Source organism: Puma concolor, chromosome C1 (assembly GCF_028749965.1).
Source record: "Puma concolor isolate L17-30 chromosome C1, mPumCon1.1.hap2, whole genome shotgun sequence".
In the NCBI taxonomy this organism is placed as follows: domain Eukaryota; kingdom Metazoa; phylum Chordata; class Mammalia; order Carnivora; family Felidae; genus Puma; species Puma concolor.
In genome coordinates, this window is record NC_141674.1 from 28,049,682 (window position 1) to 28,067,042 (window position 17,361).

Consider the following 17,361-nt stretch of genomic DNA (forward strand, 5'->3'; position numbering starts at 1 on the left):
CGCTTATCTACGTCTGCGGTGAGGCTGGGACGCAGACACCGCCCCCGCCCCGACTCCGCAGGACCTCGAGTGCCCTACACTCGCCCTGCTGGGTTTGGAGAAGTCTTCCGCAGCTGGAAGATCGGCCAGCGCAGTGCATTTGTCAGAGAAATGGCTCTTCCTTGATCTCCATTTCTCGTTTTCTGGAGCCCTGTGCGGAGAGCGCTGGAATTAGGCTCAATAAAATGACAGAATTCCTGTCTCAGCCCTCACAATTTATTTCCCTCTGGGCCCCTCGCCTTTGTAGAAACCCTGCTTCAGCCTGAAGATCTCTGGAGTCTTGACCAGGGAGGTTTACAGTGAAAAGATCCTATTAACGATTCCAGCTATCTAGCCTCAGTCCCTCCTGCTGCAGTTTCGGTCCCTTTCTCCTCCTCCTCCAGCAACCACGCCCTCCATGAATCAGCTTCTTGCACCAGCAGATGAGCCCTTTAAAGGGATTGCATCAGGCGGGTGACTCACTGGGGCCCTCTGAGAGCCTGGCTTCCCTCCTCTGGCACCCAGAAGCAGCTAGAAGGGCTCAGTGGCAGCAGCACCAACAGCCATGGCCCCACTCCTTTGTCTCAGAGGTGTGAGCCAGAGTGCTGGCCGCATGTGACTGTCTTAACTCCTGGGTGTCTTTCCAGCTGTCTCCTGGGGCACTCTGTATCCATGTGTGGGCACATGTGTCCAAGCCGGTGTGCACCGCTGGGTTTTCTTAGGGGCGTGTGGCCAGGTGCACATGGATATGCATTTGTCGTCTCCACACAGGCAGTGCCAGGACATGAGAGGTGATGTGACTTGAGTCTGGCTGCCTTCTCCTGTCCGTCTCTTTGTCTCTCTAAATGCCTGGTGCCCACTAAACTGATAGGGCTAAGTGACAGCAGGAATCAAAACAGCTCCCACTGCTGTGTTACAGCACTTTAGAGACATCAGTGTTGGGAGTCTGTTTACAGATGCAGCAGCTAGAGCTCTGAGAGGGAAAGAAACTTGTCCAAAGGCGCATAGCTAATAATGGCAGGGCTGTGATTTGAACCAAGTGTGGCAGATTCCAAAAGGGTTAGATTTGAGTCCTTGCTGCATCTCCCACAAGCTGAGTGACTCCACGTTAAGTTCCTTGACCTTCTCGGACTGTCAAAATAGGGATAACGCCTTACAGGATCATTGAGAAGATTCAGGGAGTATGGAAACAGCTTCTCAAGGGACCTGGCCAGCAAGAGTGCTCACACTCACTTCTGTTACAGGGCTTCCGTAAAGTTCGGGACTGAGTCAGGTACAAAGAGGCCCGGCCACAGCCCCCCAGCTTCTGTGCCTGACAAAGGGAAAAGCCTAGGGATTCCGGAAGCCCTGACTGCCAGGAATGAGTGAGTTTTGGGTTTTCCAGGGCTCTAATTATCAGCTAGATGAATCACTTGGAGCTGACACCACCATCCCCCCCCAACCCCCCCCAGACCTTCAGTTGCTTCAAAATATAGGATTTTAACAAAGAAGAGGAGGAGAAGGAAGAAAAAGAGGGGAGGAGAGGTAATGAATAGAAATGAAAGGTGCCAGCCAGAGGAAATGAAAAATATTTCATTTCAGGACACCACCAACATGAGGAGACTGCTACATCTCTCTCTCTCTCTCTGTCTCTCTCTCTCACTCACACACACACACACACACACACACACACACACACACACACACACGGTGACATACTCTCCTGCTGCCTGCTGGCTCTCCAACTTTGGGCATACTGGCAGATGGTACTGCCATAACAAAGTGACGCCTGTCACAACAGCAGAGATGGTTGCTTGACGAGGTATAGGCGGATCTGCCTATCACAGAAGGAGAGGAAGAAACCTTCAACCCTGAGGAGTTTCCACAGGCTTCTGTAACCCAGCGAACCCTACTCACTGCTGGCTTCTGGCTTCTCCTTATGGCCAAGCCCCAGGGCCCGGGTATGACAAGTTCTGAATGCCAGCACCACACCCGGTGGGGACCACCACTGAGGTGAGCAGAGACACTGCTTATCTTTGCCATCGGTGTGATGTCGGGAGTGGTGGGAAGCAGAACAGTGTAATGCAGTAGTCAAGATCACGGAGTGTGAGTCATACAGGCTTGGGTTCAAATCCCCACCGTGTTGGTCACTGGCTCTTCGATCTTGAGCGAGTCACGTAACCTCTCTGGGCCTGTTGGCTCATCCGTAAAATGAAACTATTAATATACACCTCCAAAGTTGTTGTAATGATGAAAGGAGAGGACTCTTCCATTTCACGAAGATTTATGGTGTGCCTGCTATGTGCAGAGCACTGAGCTAGATGGCAGGGACCCAGGGGGACCAAACAGACTACGGCTCTGCCCTCCTGCAGCCCCCAGCCCAGGCCCTGGCCCACAATCAGCAGCAAGCGGTAGCTATTTATGATGGCCATCTTGACGTTCAGCCATTCACTTCACCATGAGACCTGGGGAGAGCCCTTCCCCTTCCCCCTGGGGAAACCAGGCCTCAGTTTCCTAAACTGTAAGATGACAGAGTTGAATTGGGTCAGTGGTTCCCAGTCTTCTTGCCATCAAACTTCCCTCATGAGCCTCATATCTGATAAGATTTTGTCTCCTCTAAACCTACATCAAGTCATTTCTTCCTTTTTTATTGATTATAACCTCATTTTACAGCTGCTAGGGCTTGTGATCGGGGTAACTCCAGCCCGAAGCAGACAGCATACCAGCTTGGTCACCCTTCACATACCATGTGCTGTTTCTCCGGGTCCTTTCTGGAACATTGACAGGAGCTCAAGGGACCTCTGCTGCCTCGGGGCCCCTTCAGCTGAGGGTGGAACTCAGTGAGCTGGATGCTCTCTTCGTGTCGCAGCCAGCTGACAGCCGGTGGTGCTCTGTCACTTGTATGGGCCCAGGGAGATCTGAACTTCAAGCAGTGTGCCCACCCTGGCAGTCCCCTCCCCCGAATGACAGAGACCCTTCCACCCTGCACTCTTCTTTCCAGGAAGGCAGGGCGAGGTGGGGACCCATCAGCCCACCTGAGCACTCAGAATTCCTGGGGGCTCAGTCGTCAGCTGGGCCCCCCACGTTGGTCTTTGCACGTGCTTGAATGAAGACCGAAGCAGTGAGTAGCAAAACAAACCCAAGGGGAAGACATTTGGAAATGGGTTTTTCATCTTTTCCTTGGTGTCCCTTCCTTTCCTTACGCAGATAGGTTGCTCTGCCTTCACTGCTTCGGGAAACAAAGGATGCAACAGAATGCAGAGCTCATTTTTAGCTTCTGAATTCCGAAAGCCTAGCCTTCAGGGAGGAATGGGAGAATGTCTGTGCACGTACAAATTTAGAAAACTGTAGCAAGGGGCATGTGGGAGACTTGAGACTTAGGGTGGTCCCTGAGAAGAGACAAGCTTCTCCTCAGCTTTCAGCTGGACAGTGTCAGCTGGGTCTCAGGGACTGGGGAGCACGAAGAATTGTGCTCTTTTCCTGGGGGGAGTGCCAGGAAGTAACAAAACCCTCTGAAGAAACAGCTGTGTGCTGCATTTGGGCAAACAGGGCCTATCTAGCCCAAGGGCCTAAGAATCTCCTGGGAAAAGCAGAATAAAATTCTGAACGCTGAGAGGGGTATGGGTGACTCCTGAAGGGGTCTTTGGGTTGGTGGTAGCCTTAGCAGACTGATGACAAAGGACCAGGAGAAAATGAGGACATCTCAGTGGATGTGTGATTGGATGAGTACCAGACCAGACCGCCTTTCCCACCTTGGGCACGTTAAGAGGAAATGCCCTAACTTTCGACCAGTTCCAAGGAAAGTGAGGAGAACTTTGAATCGACCGCAGTTAAGTTTCTGCCACTCTGGCTGAATGGGGTGACACAGGAACTCCGTTGAATTAGGAAAAATTCAAGGTCTACTTCTCACACACGGGAAACTGGAACCAGCTACACTCCTTACCCACAAGGCTTGGTATCACATGCCCCAGCCCCGTCCCTCTCTCTAGCCTCACCTGCCTCTCCCCCCTCCGATAGTCACAGTGGTGCTCTGTTATTGCCCCCAGCCCCCAAGCGTTCCCACCTAGGCCCTTTGCACTGGTAGTTTCCTCTGCCTTCCCTTGGCTCTTGAAATGGCAGTCTCCTTCTCGGTTTACATTTTGCTTCTTCAGACCATACTTTCCAAAAGAAAACCACCTCCGTGTTCTCTCTCAAGTACCCTGTTTAGTTCCTTCATGACAACTGTAAGAATTTTTACTTTTTTTATTGTCAGTCTCCCCGTCTAGAATGTCAGCTTCCTGAGGGCAGGACCCTTGTCTGTCTTGATGTTCCCTCAGCAGCTAGCACTGTCACTAGCGATACCTGTGGCACGAAGGGTGGGCAGCAGTTAGGGAATTCGGCTTGCCACAGGCCAGTGGGCACTGACCTCCCTCCCTCCAGCCTTCCTGGACCTCTGGCAGCCTTCCCCCCGACAACCCAGGACCAGATGCCAGGAGACCCATATCCTCGGGGCTTAAAGACTTCGCTGTGCTCTATCCCAGGGGCTCAGCACGAGCGTGTCTCAGCAGGCCCATTTCCCCTCCTTCTGGTCTATCCTTCCAGCACCTCATCTGGGGACGACGGAGGGCCCATTGGGGTCTGGCGCACGATGCTTCTGGAAAGAGGACACAGGGCTTCGGTCTGAGCCCCTCTTCTCAACTGTCCTTCCCACTTCCCTCCCTGGCCTGGGGGCTCCTCCTTGCTCTGCCGAGGTTGCAGAAGTCCCGGCACACCCTTTAAAAGAGCTGGACTTCTCCTTCATCTCCAGGCCACACTCCTAGCATGAGCCCTCTTCAAGTTTGGAAACATTTGCAGACATGTGGGAAATGTCTGCAATGGGGGCCGCTGTGGGACTCCCTGCCAGTTCATTACTCCAGATGGGGTGGCTCCCCCGCTTCCCGCAAGTACACAGACATTTCCACAGTGAGGGCCTCCCTTCCGTGCCTGCCCTCTGGTTTCTCTTAGCAGCAGTCACCCTGTGGCATCGCTCCCCTTAACTCTAGCCGTCAGCGGGGCCTGGAAACAGTTGTTTTCTCCCTGCTAGGACCCACTGTTCTCTCCCGAAGGCAAAGGTCAAGTCTTGGGGACTTCTGGGACCTCCAGGCAATGAAATACACAGTATTCAGAAGAATCATGGTGGGTGGCTGTGTGGATGTTACTGAGGCAGATCCCTGGGTTCCAGATTGGAGCCAGGAAACTGGCTTTTCCAGACACATCCCAGTTGGTTCTGATGAGGCGGTCCAAGGATGACACTTTGATTCACGTTGGGCGAGAACGTGAATGCAGGGCCCTCGGGCTGCTAGTGCCCAAGTGAACGCTCCTCTCAAGTCCCCCTCAAGAAATGAAAGCATCTTGAGGCCAAAGGCCCTGCCTTACTCAGGACTCTAGCGCAGCAGGTTCTCAGGCTGGATTTCATCTCGTGGTTCTGGACCACCTCCTCCACTAGATTGTAAGCCCCTCTTTGGAAGGGACCAAATCTTATTCGACAATGTGTGTTCAGCAGAGGGCCTGGCACACGGCAGCTGCTCTGTGGAGATGTGATGAGGACACAGCCGCTTTTATTGAGATGGTCGTTTGCCTGTGGTCATGCTGGTATGGCCGCGAGGCAGCTACAACAAAGACTTGGGTTCTACCCCTGAGCACCCCTTCTTCCCTGAGGACCCCAAAACTCTCAGAACTGGAGCCTGATCTCTTGCTGTTGGCTGAGCTGCCACACTTGAGGGGAGGGCCCAGGATTCCCTCAACCTCTCTACCTCAGGAAAGAGCAATGAGACGAACAACCTCCTCAACAGGGAATCTGCACCGAAAAAGCCACCTTCCATGTGGCCAGACTGAAGCACTTGCCTACAATTCTCAAAACCTGCTGCTTATTAGTATCACCTCAGAAGCTACACCCCATACCAATGAAATCTGAACTGATGGTGGGACAGGTGATTGCAATCTGTTGCAAGGGTGAGCGCCACTGCCCTACTAGGCAGGACAAGACGGAGCCCCGCACACGTCAGAGGAAGCACGCGGCATGGACTTGTTTGCATCCAAGTTTTATGAAAAAGAAAAACAACTGTGGGAAACCGGAACACTGAGGGGTGGCCCAGGCTAAGTACACTTGGTAACTCTCACGGGAGAGGGTTGGAAACTACTTGGCAGATTCCCTAAATCAGTAAATCAGATTCTGATGCAAATCATCACAAGGTGATCAATGTCCCCTGCCTCAAGGCCACAGGCAGAGAGACAGGATCCCAGGGGGGGCCTAGGAGATGGGACCCTGCGAAAGGCAGCTGTGACAGGGGTGTCTCTCAGAGACACCCGTTTCTGGGCTGGCCCTGCGCGCTCTCTGGGTTCTGGGCAGGGAGGCGGCGCAGGCGGTTGGCTCGGCAGAACCCCGGGGGAACTTGAGTGGGGACGGGGGCTTGCTGTCGAGCCGGCTCATTTATACTTTTTGGAGGGAAATTCCCGCCGGCCTTGGCCCTTGCCGCCAAAGTTGCGCACCCGGTGGATGGCCTGCAGCTGTTGCTCAATGGTCGCCGTGATGTTCACATCATCCGGGATGTGGACGTAACGGACGTTACGGCCTGTCACGAAGAGGTCATCCAGCTCGACCTGATGCCCCCAGCGGTCCGTGTAGGTGACATTGGCCAGGCGGATGTTCATGAAAGCGTCCACGTTGTCTATGCGTCCGCGGGCCACGCTCTCGTCGCGCAGGTCCACAGTGGTCACCTGGCCCTGGAGGCCCTGCAGCAGGATAATCAGGCTGTTCTCAGAGATGGTCCGCTCCTTCACCGAGTGGCTCACGGCCATTCTTCCACACCGAGGGCTGTCGGCTGCGAGAGGAGGAGCACACAGACGGGAGCTGTAGCAGGCAAGCGGGCCCAGTCGCCAACTCCCCTCCAACAGGCCCTACGCGTAATTCCCAGCGCAGACTTCTGCAAGTCTGCCTACCTCCCCGGTTTCTGTGTCTGTGGAACACCCTTCGATGCCAGGTGCCTTACACATCTCACAGAAGCCTCACGCTACCCGGCGAGGCCAAGAATTACTCCTACTCACTTCATAAGCAGGGAAAATATGGCCAAGAGACGTTAAGTGACTTGCCTAAGGTCACACGGTTGATAAGCGGAGGTGCTGGGATTCAAATCTACGACTGCCTGACTCCAAACCCCACACCAGTACTCCCCAAACCTTGCCGCATGTTAGAGTCACCTGGTGAGTTTTTACCTGCTGCCACACCCCAGAGGTTCTGATTCATTTGGTCAGGGGTGGGGTCCAGGTATCCTCTTTTTCAAAGCTCCCCAACTAATTCTCACGTGCATCCAAGTTTGAGAACTGCTGCTCTAAATGTCGTTTACACCCTTGCTACTCAAAATACGGTCTGTGGACCGGAACTCTCAGCATCACTCAGGCACGTGTTAGGGATATGCAGAATCTCTGGTCTGTCCCCAGACCTGCAGAAAGAATCTGCACTTTATCATAACCCCTGCATGAATCACCAGAAGTTCTCAAATGTGAGTATCAGAATCACCTGAGGACATGTTAAAACGCAGAAAGCTGGACTCCCCCCCCCCCCCCAACTTGCAAACTTAGTAGGTCTGAGGTGGAGCCCAAGAATGTTCATTTTTAACATGTTCTTAGTTAACAGAGACTTGCTGGTCTGGGGCCCGTGCTCCCTGAATGACTGGTCTACACCATACAGCCACCATTTAAGTAAATTGAAAAAGAACAACACCAAAAACATGGCAGCATATAAAACACATAGGTTTTGAAGGCAGAGAAAAATAGGTTGAAATCCTCACTCCACCTACAAACTCTGTAAACCAAGGGCAGTTACTTCATGTCTCTGAACCTGTTTCCACATCTATGAAACCACAGGCTAAATGAGGCTAACAGAATCTCACTGAACGTACTTTGCTTTCAACACGCCCTGATGTTGTATCAACGTGACTGTCTCGTCTATCCCCTCTTTTGAGACCCTGAGTGGGAGGTGGTGGGGACTTCCTCCTTACGACCTCACTCAAACCCGAGCCGGGCTGTGCAGGACAGCATCAAGCGTGGCAAGCCAGACCACACCACCGATGGGGGGATTGGGCCGGGGGTGTGTGTGTAACGACCCCCCACGCAGGCTTCACCAGAATGCGCCCAAGCGAGGGTTAGGGCTGCCCGGTGACTGCAAAGAGGCAGTCCTGGGCTTTAGGATGGGCTCTGCCACTTCCCAGGAGGGCGACCTCGAGCAAGCCGCTTAGCTTCGTCGAGCCTGTTGGCCCATCGGGAAAATGGGGACGGCGAAGAACCTTTACTCACGGAGCAGTGGGGGTGGGCGTGGGGAGATGGAATCTACTCCGCAAATCGGGAAGGAAGCGCTTCCCCCGCTCCCCGCCGCTCTCCGGGGTTCCGGGCGCCCCCGCGCTCCGCCCCGGGGTCCGGGACCCACCGCGCCGGATTCCTTCCGCTTCCCGGTCGGCTTAGTTGCCGAAGCTAGCGAGCGCCTGGCGGGGCCGCCTCCCTCCCGCGGCGGGACTAGGAAGCCATGGCAACAGCCTGGCCGCTCGGTCCTCCCGGAGCATAGAGAGCGCGGCCTGCGCCGGCCCGCGCCACTGCGGCGGCGCTCGGAACTACAATCCCCAGAACGCCTCGCGGGCGGCGTGCTCGCGCACGGGCGACTGTGGGCCTGCGTCTTCGGAGTGACTCCTCTCCGGGAGTCATTCATTCTTTCAACAGATGTTCATTGAGGCTTCCTCCCAGGCTCTGGACACAACAGCGGTGACCGAGGAGACAAGCCCCCTGATCTGGAAACCCTTAAAACTACTTGAGGGTGGGCGTCCATAACAAAACAAGAAAATTCTAAGAGTCCTTCAGTCCTGGGTGGCTTCTTATCGGAAGGTCAGGGGTGTCCTGAGAAGGTGACGTTTGAGCTGAGGTCAATGACAAGAAGCCAACCTTGTGAAAACTAGGAGAGGAGCACTTCAATTAGAGGGAGCAGTTTGTGCAAAGGACCTGGGGGAAATGGCGCTCGCCAATTTGGAAAAACGGAAAAGCTAGTAAGACAGGAGAGTAGTATGCCAAGAGGTGGGAGACAAAGTCAAGAGCTTCAGCATTTAAGGCTTTGTAAGCCAAGGTAAGGGGTTGGATTTCCCGGTTAGGAGTGTAGGCTCTGGCCGCAGTGCCTGGCTTCAAATCTGCTCCCTGCTGACTTTTCACAAGTTAATTATCCTTTTTGTGCCTCAGTTTCTACAAGTGCAGTTGATGGGGTATCAAAGTGGGGGTGACATGATCTGATTTACATTTTTCAGAGGTCATTTGGTAAAAGCTTTAATTTCCCCATTAGAAAAAAAAAAAAAGGATGTCAATCTCGGAGAATTGACCTTCATTGATACATGAAAGCACTTGGCTCCCTAAGGTGTAGGCTTGTTTCAGTCCTTCACTCTCATTCATTGATTTCCAGCTCCCCCACGAGCCTTCCCCTTCTCCCAAGGATCACAGTTGGTCTCTCTCGTCCTAAAAATAGAAACTGCCTTCCTCCTCCATGCAAGCTGCTCTTGGTTCTCCTAATCTTCCACACAAGGAACTTCTCAGGAGGCCCCTACACCCGTGGTTCTCTAAGTGTAATCTTTTGTCCAATTTCCTATCTTGGTGAGGCTGGATTTCCTGCATGCACTTCAAGCAAAACAACGTATTGCAAGGGACTGAACGCAGAAGCACATATGAAAATCTAACTGACTTCTGTTATAACAGGCATTAAAGAGATTTGCAAGAACACAGCACAATGTGACTCTTCCCATCAATTTTTTTCTTTTTGAAAATGCAGTTGAAAATTATTTTTAATTGATGAATTTATTTTTGAGAAAGAGAGAGGGAGAGAGAGAGAGAGAGAGAGAGAGAGAATCTCAAGCAGGCTCTGTGCTTTCAGCACAGAGCCGGACGTGGGGCTTGATCTCATGAACCATGAGAACATGACCTAAGCTGAAATCAAGAGTCTGACATTTAAAGGGCTGAGCCACCCAGCGCGCCCCCCCCCCGAAAATAGTCATTTTTATACAAAAATATGTTAATGGGTCTATTATTGTTCTTTTACAATGAATTAATACTATAATTTTATTTCACCCTTCGAAAAAGTTTGAGAATCGCTACTCTGTCTTCCTCTCACTCAACTCTGATCTGGCTTACTTCCAAGACTCCACTGACTTCTCTGGCAGGGGTTACTGATGGTTTATAAGGAGAACCTTTCTCTCCTTAGTCCTTACTTTCATGATCCTTCTTAGTGCTTGACTATATTGTCCATTCTCTTCCTTGGTATTCCGCCCCCCCCTCCCCCACGGGGGGCATTGTATCATTTGGTTTTATGGATTTCTGGTTGTTTATTCTCCCATCTCTCTCCCTCTCTTTTTAAGCCCCATTTCATTCTCCTGCTTCCTAACACGTGTGCTTTCTCTCGGGCTGTATTCCCAGCCCCACCCTCAACGTGGTCACATCTATCCATGTTGTCTAGTACTATGTGCTGAGTTTCTTGTCTAGATCATGGGCACAGTCCACTCTATGAAACTCCATTTTCCAGCTCTCTGTTGCTCATGCCCCCATGTCATAGTGGTACTTGAAACTCAGCATGTCTACAAGATAAATTTGTCAAGTTCTTCCCAAATCAGTTGTTGCCCTGAATTTTTCTATTTCTGTGGTTGCTACCACCAGTTTTGAACCATTCAACCACCTCGAATAAATACGATAACTTGGATAATTTTTTTATTCCTTACACCTGTCAGTCACTGATCCCTGCAAATTCTTGGAAGTGCGTCTCCCACCCCTCACTTGTATTTTTATTCTGACTGCCGCCATCCTAGTTGAGACCCTCTTTCTCTCACTTGATTCATTATGAAAACCATCTTACTGGCCTGTGTGTCTCATGATCTTTGCCAACAGATTCAAAGCACAGTTATGATATTACTTACCTGCTAAGAAAACTTTTGATTAATTAACAGAATAAAGGTTCCAGTGCTGACATTGATTTGATTTCACCTCACCTTCCAGCTGGATCTCTTTTCAGGTTCTCTACCCAAACCCTCCAACCAGTGTTTCCTAAAGTGTGGTATGGGGACAACTTGCCTTAATGGAATGCTTTGTTTCACAGAATCAGAAGTGGAGCTTGGGAATCTGCACATCCAACAATGCACACTACAATTTGAGGCCCATTGTCTTCCTCTCTAGTTAGACCCAGCCACTCAGCAACTCAGACAAGCCCTGAACTCTTGCCTCTTCCTTTGCTATCCTGCTCCATCTGCCTGGGATCCTCTCTTGTTTGTTTTTGGATGTTAAATCCAATCCCTACTTCAAAGTCTGGTTCAAGTGCTATATCTTTCTGAAGTCTTCACCAATAACCCTGTTTGGGTGTGATGTCTCACTCCTAAGCCCTATAGCGTATTGCTTGCTGTATGTTTGCTTGTTGTATGCAGACTTGCATACTTATTTATGTAAATCTTAAAAACAATTTTTTTTAATGTTTATTTTGGCCGGGGGGGGGGGGCGGTGGTTGGTGTTGGAGAGAATCCGAAGCAGGTTCCAGGCTCTGGGCTGTCAGCACGGAGTCCAATGCGGGGCTTGCACTCACAAACCACGAGATCATGACCTGAGCCGAAGTCAGACACCCAACTGACTGAGCCACCCAGGCACCCTTATTTATGTAAATCTTACTTTCTCCCCTACTGGTCTCCTGGGTGTTGAGACAGGGAGAAAGCCTGAGGAGGCCCAAATGCTTCACATTACAAACCAGAGTTACATGAGGAACACCAGCTTTATGAATGTGGTGAGAAGGTGATAGGGATCTGGATGAAGATGGCAGCAGTTGAAATGGAAAGAAGTGCTGAATGTTAAAGACTGAATGGAATAAGAAGACTCCCTGGAGACTGATTAGATCTGGAGTATGGGTGGGAGGAGGAGAAATCGATGACTAAAAAAAATTTTTTAAGTCTATTTTTTTAGTACTCTCTATGCCCATTGTGGGGCTCGACCTCACGACCCTGAGATCAAGAGTCTTATGCTCTTCTGACTGAGCCAGACAGGCACCCCTCAATGATCTATATTTTAACTCTGGTTATCTAGAGAGATGGTGGAATGACCCTGTGGGGGAGATCCCATTTTTTGGCTACTCAGCCACTAAACTCCTTTCCCCACAGTTGGGGAAATCAGGCATGCTACGCATTTTGAGTGGGGTTTGGCTTCCCACTCCAGATGACTTCAGGGCCAGATACTGTCTCTCATCCTTGTTGGCTATGGCATGGGCTGATGACCTAAACTCAGGCGTTACCAGGTTCTAAATCTGGAGCAAGTGACACAAACCAGCATGGACTATTTAGGCATCGTCCAGTCCTCATTCTTGGGGTTGCTGCTGGTGCCAGCGGCCTTTCCTCTGCTGCCTGCTTACCCTTGTTTCCTGGCCATTTTCTCCTGGTTCTTCAGTCTTCCTGACAACTGTGAGTTCCCAGAGCCCTGTAAGTCGATTCCTTCTCTACTTAAGTAGCCAGAATTGGTTTCAATGTTTTGCAACCCAAAACCTAGACTAGTGCTGGGCCCACTTGAATTGAGTTCATTTCAGGAGCCTTGAATTCCCGTGTTCCCTTTAGATGAGCTGTTAATGGTTCAGTTTCCAATTGTCGGAGAATCACAGAATCCCAAGAGGGCAGTTCCCAGGTCACCTGCTCCAGCTCAGCACCCAGTGCCCTAAAACCCCTCTACGGTGCTCAGAAGATGCACTGGTGACGAGCGGCTCACTTTGCTGCCAGGCATTAGACTCCGCGGTCAGATGTTCTTGGTAACTTCTACCCATTGCTTCTAGTCCTTTTCTACGGAAAACTGTCCTATTCTGTATTATATTTAATTTTAGAAGTTTCTCTGTGCCTTTTGAAAGGGAAGTAAATGTGGGGCACCTGAGTGGCTCAGTCGGTTGTGTGTCTGGCTTCGGCTCAGGTCACGATCTCACAGTCCATGAGTTCGAGCCCCGCGTCGGGCTCTGTGCTGACAGCTCAGAGCCTGGAGCCTGTTTCGGATTCTGGGTCTCCCTCTCTCTCTGCCCCCTCCCGCTCGCACTCTGTCTCTCTCTCTCTCAAAAATAGATAAACATTGAAAAATATATTAAAAAAAAAAAAGAAAGTGAAGTAAATGTACTAAATAAGCGAAGATGTCAGTGTTGGGACACCGAGTTGTGAGGTGATGTGGAAGATCTCAGGGAAAGTGAACCTGCAGCCGAGGCGAGGACAGGGGTCACGGAGATTTGTGAGTCAATAGTAAGAGTTGAGAGTAATGGCCTCTCGGAAAGAAAAGGAGGCAAACGCTTGGCAAAGAATGAAGGTTGGGTGCTGCGGGGGCGGTCTAGGGGGCAGGGGGAGGGGGAGGCGAGGGGAGAGTGAGGGGCGGGGAGAGAGGCTAAGGGTGAAATTGGGGTCATCTGGCAATTGACCTGGCCATTCTGACAGACTTTGAAAAATGCCCACAGCAACAGCATCTGTATCATGCTGGGCAGTCCTCCGTCAGGAGCCACCGAGGGAGAGAGGGGAAGTGTGGGCACAAAGCAGGATGTGAGCCACCGGGGCCAAAGGGGGAGAGAATTTTGGGAAGCAAATGGAGCTTAGCAGGGCCGAGAGCCTTCCAAAGGCCAAGGGGAATGGGGAGGAGAGAAGGCCATCGCACCTGGCAGAGCGGGCAGAGCCTGGAGGAGGGGAGAAGGGGTCTGTGTGGTGACGGGAGCATGTAGGAAGGAGGGGAGGGGAGCCGGCCAGGAAGCCTGGAGTGCGGACGGGCGAGTGAGCAGAGAGGAACTAGGACAGCCTGGGAAGCAGAGCCCCAGGGTGTGGGTGGGAGCAGTTGGGCTGGGGGTGCGTCCTCAGCAGCCGTTCAGACCCATGTCTGAGGTGCAGAAAGGAGGCTGGGTGTGACTGAGGGGAAGAAGGGCACGGATAGAAGACGCGCTGAAGTGGGGAGGAGAGATGAGGGAAGGCACAGGAAGCAGCTGTCACAGAAGCCGAGAGGTCTTTAGGACACCCAGAAAACCCGTGTCGAAGGTCCTTGGCTGCTACTGTGACTTCGTGAAAACCCGAAAAAAACAATAGCCCCAGTGTTTCAAAAGGAAATTAGAGAGTTTAGTAAAGACAAAGGAGGGCGGAGTGATCTGAGGCAAATGTGCACGTCCAGGATTTAGGAGCCCAGGGTCTGCTCCCGGCTCATCGGGGCCCACGCCAGCTGTGTGGCTTCACCAGGCCTAATGCAATTAGGGTTTTGTGTGGTTCGGGGAACTAACAGAGAAGGTAATGTTATTTTTGTCAGCAGAAGCACCACAGGCCAGAAACAAAAAGAATGTGTGTGTGTGTGTGTGTGTGTGTGTGTGTGTGTGTGTGGTGGGGGGAGTGTTACATTACTCAATAATCCAGAGTATCAAACAATCCATGGGCCATTGGAATGCATTTTGAAATTCTCATTTGAAAGGGGTGAGTTATGACCTGAGAATTTACTTCACACGAATCACAAAGCTATGTGGGGAAGATCCAACTGTGACCGGGTTTCCTCAATCCAATCCCTGGTAAACACTCCCTTTGACCCCCTCTACAGTCAGCTGTCCAGGAATTTGGCAGCTGAAGAGGAGTTACCCAGGACCTAAAACAAAGAGAGTAAGGGATAAGTAAAGGTTGTATTAGTTTTCAGATTTTAATTTGGGTCTTTATAATGGAATACTCCTTGGCAACGAGAAAGAATGAAATCAGGCCATTTGCAGCAACGTGGATGGAACTGGAAGGTATTATGCTAAGTGAAATAAATCAGGCAGAGAAAGACAGGTACCATGTTTTCACTCATATGTGGATCCTGAGAAACTCAACAGAAGACCATGGGGGAGGGGAAGGGGAAAAAAAGAGTTATAGAGAGGGAGGGAGGCAAACCATAAGAGACTCTTAAATACTGAGAACAAACTGAGGATTGATGGGGGGTGGGGGGAGAGGGGTAAGTGGGTGATGGGCATTGAGGAGGGCACCTGTTGGGATGAGCACCGGGTGTTGTATGGAAACCAATTTGACAAAAAATTATATTTAATAAAAAAACAATTTGGGTCTTTATGATTAGGCACTATGGTAAATAGGTGTATTTTCTAAAATTTGCATTTCTCTTCCTGTGGTTTCACATGGCTTAACTTGGCTTCTCTCCTGGATGTAAACTGGCCACAAACCAGGTGCAAGTGGACGCAGGAACGTGCCCTTGTTTAGACCTGGGGATCTCCAGGATCTGGTTCCCATGCTGGGGTTAGAAAAAGTGAGTTTGCCTTTAAGAATTGTTAGATACTCACATGGACCATGTGAGGTGACTTTCCTCTTAGAACTGAGAGCTAAATGCTCTTTCCCACCCCTTTTTACCCCCTTCACTGTTAACTTTTTACGTCTTTCTTCTGGGAGCCATTAAAGACCTTTTGTTCAGAAGACGTTTCTAGAACTTTGCCTTACTAATCTGTAGGGCATTCCGACACTATGTGAACAAGAGTGGAACAGGCTGAAGCTGAGCTGGGAGGAGGTCGGTCACAGAAGGAGCTGGGAGAGTAGATCTACCCCCAAAGCATGGAGTGGGGGGGGGGGGTGGCATATGTATAGATTCCAGTTTTCAGCTCCTACCTGGGGAGGGGCCAAGGAATCTGTAAACTAACGCCAGCTTGAAGCCAGTGAACCAGTTCTTTCTCTTTCTTCCAGATGAGGGAACTGAGGCTCAGGGAGAGTGAGTGCCCCAGAGGCCATGGTGAGTTTGAGGCAGGGATGGGGCCATAGCCCAGTGTCCTGACTCTGACCGTGGGACGCCTTCCCCTGACGCACACTGAATACTGTGTTAGGATACCCTCGGACACGGGGCCTGGTTTTAAATGAACACTGATGAAGTGCTAGTACTCAGTCCACATTCTTGCCGGATCAACCCCCGTCTTCTGTTTTCTTTGCCTCCTCCTGCCTCCCCTGCTTTCTCTGCATGTCCTCAACCACCACGCAAGTGAACTTGTTTTTCTCAATAGCTGTGCGAGTCTAGAGACATGAAACGCAAAGGTTGCCTCATCACAAGGCTGCCCTACCAGAGATCTGTATCTTGTTTATTTATTGAGGAAGCAGACACGTTTGAAATCATCCGCATGGCTCTGGGATAGGTGAAGGGAGGTGGCTGCTTCTCAGCAGCTGGTGGCCCACCTCCAAGGCTCCAGGACAGGCCCGGAGCAGGCCGTGGAGTTTCGGTTTGTGGCAGTGTGGTGGGAGCCTGGCCCAGAACAGGAAAGAGCCTTCCCCTTCATCTGTCCCCCCTTCAGGCCGCCCCAACTGGTAGCCAGAGTGCTTAAAAGAGGCTAAAACAGAAGGCTCTTTGTAAGCTGTTAACAGGTGGCATGATATGCGTCTCCTCCCCAAGGAACCTTCTGGGGGGTTCTGTAGGTAAGGAAGTGTAACTTTCATCTGTAGGAAGCAACTTAAGTTCATTTAGTGATTTATCTTTCTGTACCCAAAAGCTATGCCTTCGGCAGGCTAAAGGCAGCTTCCCTGCCCCTCACATTCCAGAACTATGTCTGCCTCCACTCTTGCCATGGCATGAGGGGCCCGAGTGGTCCCTGTGGCTGGCTCGATCTCAGGCAGTGATTGGCTCAGCTCCGTTTCTCTCTTGCCTTCTGCCATTTTGGGTATTTCTTCCATGGGACTGAATGGACCTTGACCTCTGGATGCTGGCTGGCCCTGAGCCTGCCAGTTACTGGGTCCAGGATGAGCCTGTGGTGGTGGGCTAATGCTCCTTCTTTGAAGCAATTCGGGCTGCCCTGGCCTGAGATATTTTACATGGATCTCAATTAGACTTGGCTTCCCGCCAAGGGAAGTAACTCATCTGGTACATGAAAGGGAAAGTGCCACACCATGTGTACCTCCCACATATTCCACTCACTTAAGGCTCTGTCCGGCCACTGATGGTGAAGCTGAGATGGGTGTCACAGCACATCGTGCCGGGGGTCTTTAGAAGGCAAGGACACTAAGCGGCAGAGGAAGACCCTGGGGGTGAAGAGTACATACCAAGCAAACTATTTCCTTGGCACACGCTTCTGTATGGGATACGCCCACACCGCATATGGATAGCGAGGTGTGCAGAGGAGGACAGATACCCACATGCTCTGTGCGGGGGCCCAGCTGTGTGTTCCCTGTAGTGGCCTTACTTACTCTGCCTCTGAGGTTACGGTTCCCAGGGTGCCAGGCAGAGGAGGGCTGTCTCAGCTGGGCCCCAACTGCCTTCCCCACCCATTTCAAAGTCGCTTACAAGGCAGAGTACATCCCAGGACGCCCTGAAGTTTTGTGACAATTCACAGGTGCCCGTGAGCCATAGGCA

General features: G+C 51.3%; 2 protein-coding genes across 4 annotated transcripts in view; both read right to left on the reverse strand.

Annotated features, from left to right (window-relative positions):
- STK40 (serine/threonine kinase 40) overlaps positions 1-386 on the reverse strand; it is a 40,028-nt gene extending 39,642 nt beyond the window's left edge. The window contains exon 1 of the mRNA XM_086716479.1: positions 1-386. The gene's annotated coding sequence lies outside the window, so the exon portion shown is untranslated.
- A 5,656-nt stretch (positions 387-6,042) lies between these two features.
- Positions 6,043-8,622, reverse strand: LSM10 (LSM10, U7 small nuclear RNA associated). Of its 3 annotated transcripts, XM_086716480.1 has the most exons (3): positions 8,308-8,440; positions 7,228-7,454; positions 6,043-6,836 (listed from the first exon to the last, which is right to left on the reverse strand). In XM_086716480.1, exons 2-3 carry the CDS (start codon positions 7,256-7,258, stop codon positions 6,442-6,444), a joined length of 426 nt encoding a protein of 141 aa, XP_086572606.1. In that variant the 5' UTR covers positions 7,259-7,454; positions 8,308-8,440; the 3' UTR covers positions 6,043-6,441. The 3 variants fall into 3 exon arrangements, with proteins under 3 accessions (XP_086572606.1, XP_025790621.1, XP_086572607.1); XM_025934836.2 differs by lacking the exon at positions 7,228-7,454 and having other exon boundaries at positions 8,308-8,622; XM_086716481.1 differs by lacking the exon at positions 7,228-7,454 and having other exon boundaries at positions 8,438-8,578.
- Between the last annotated feature and the right edge of the window lie 8,739 nt (positions 8,623-17,361).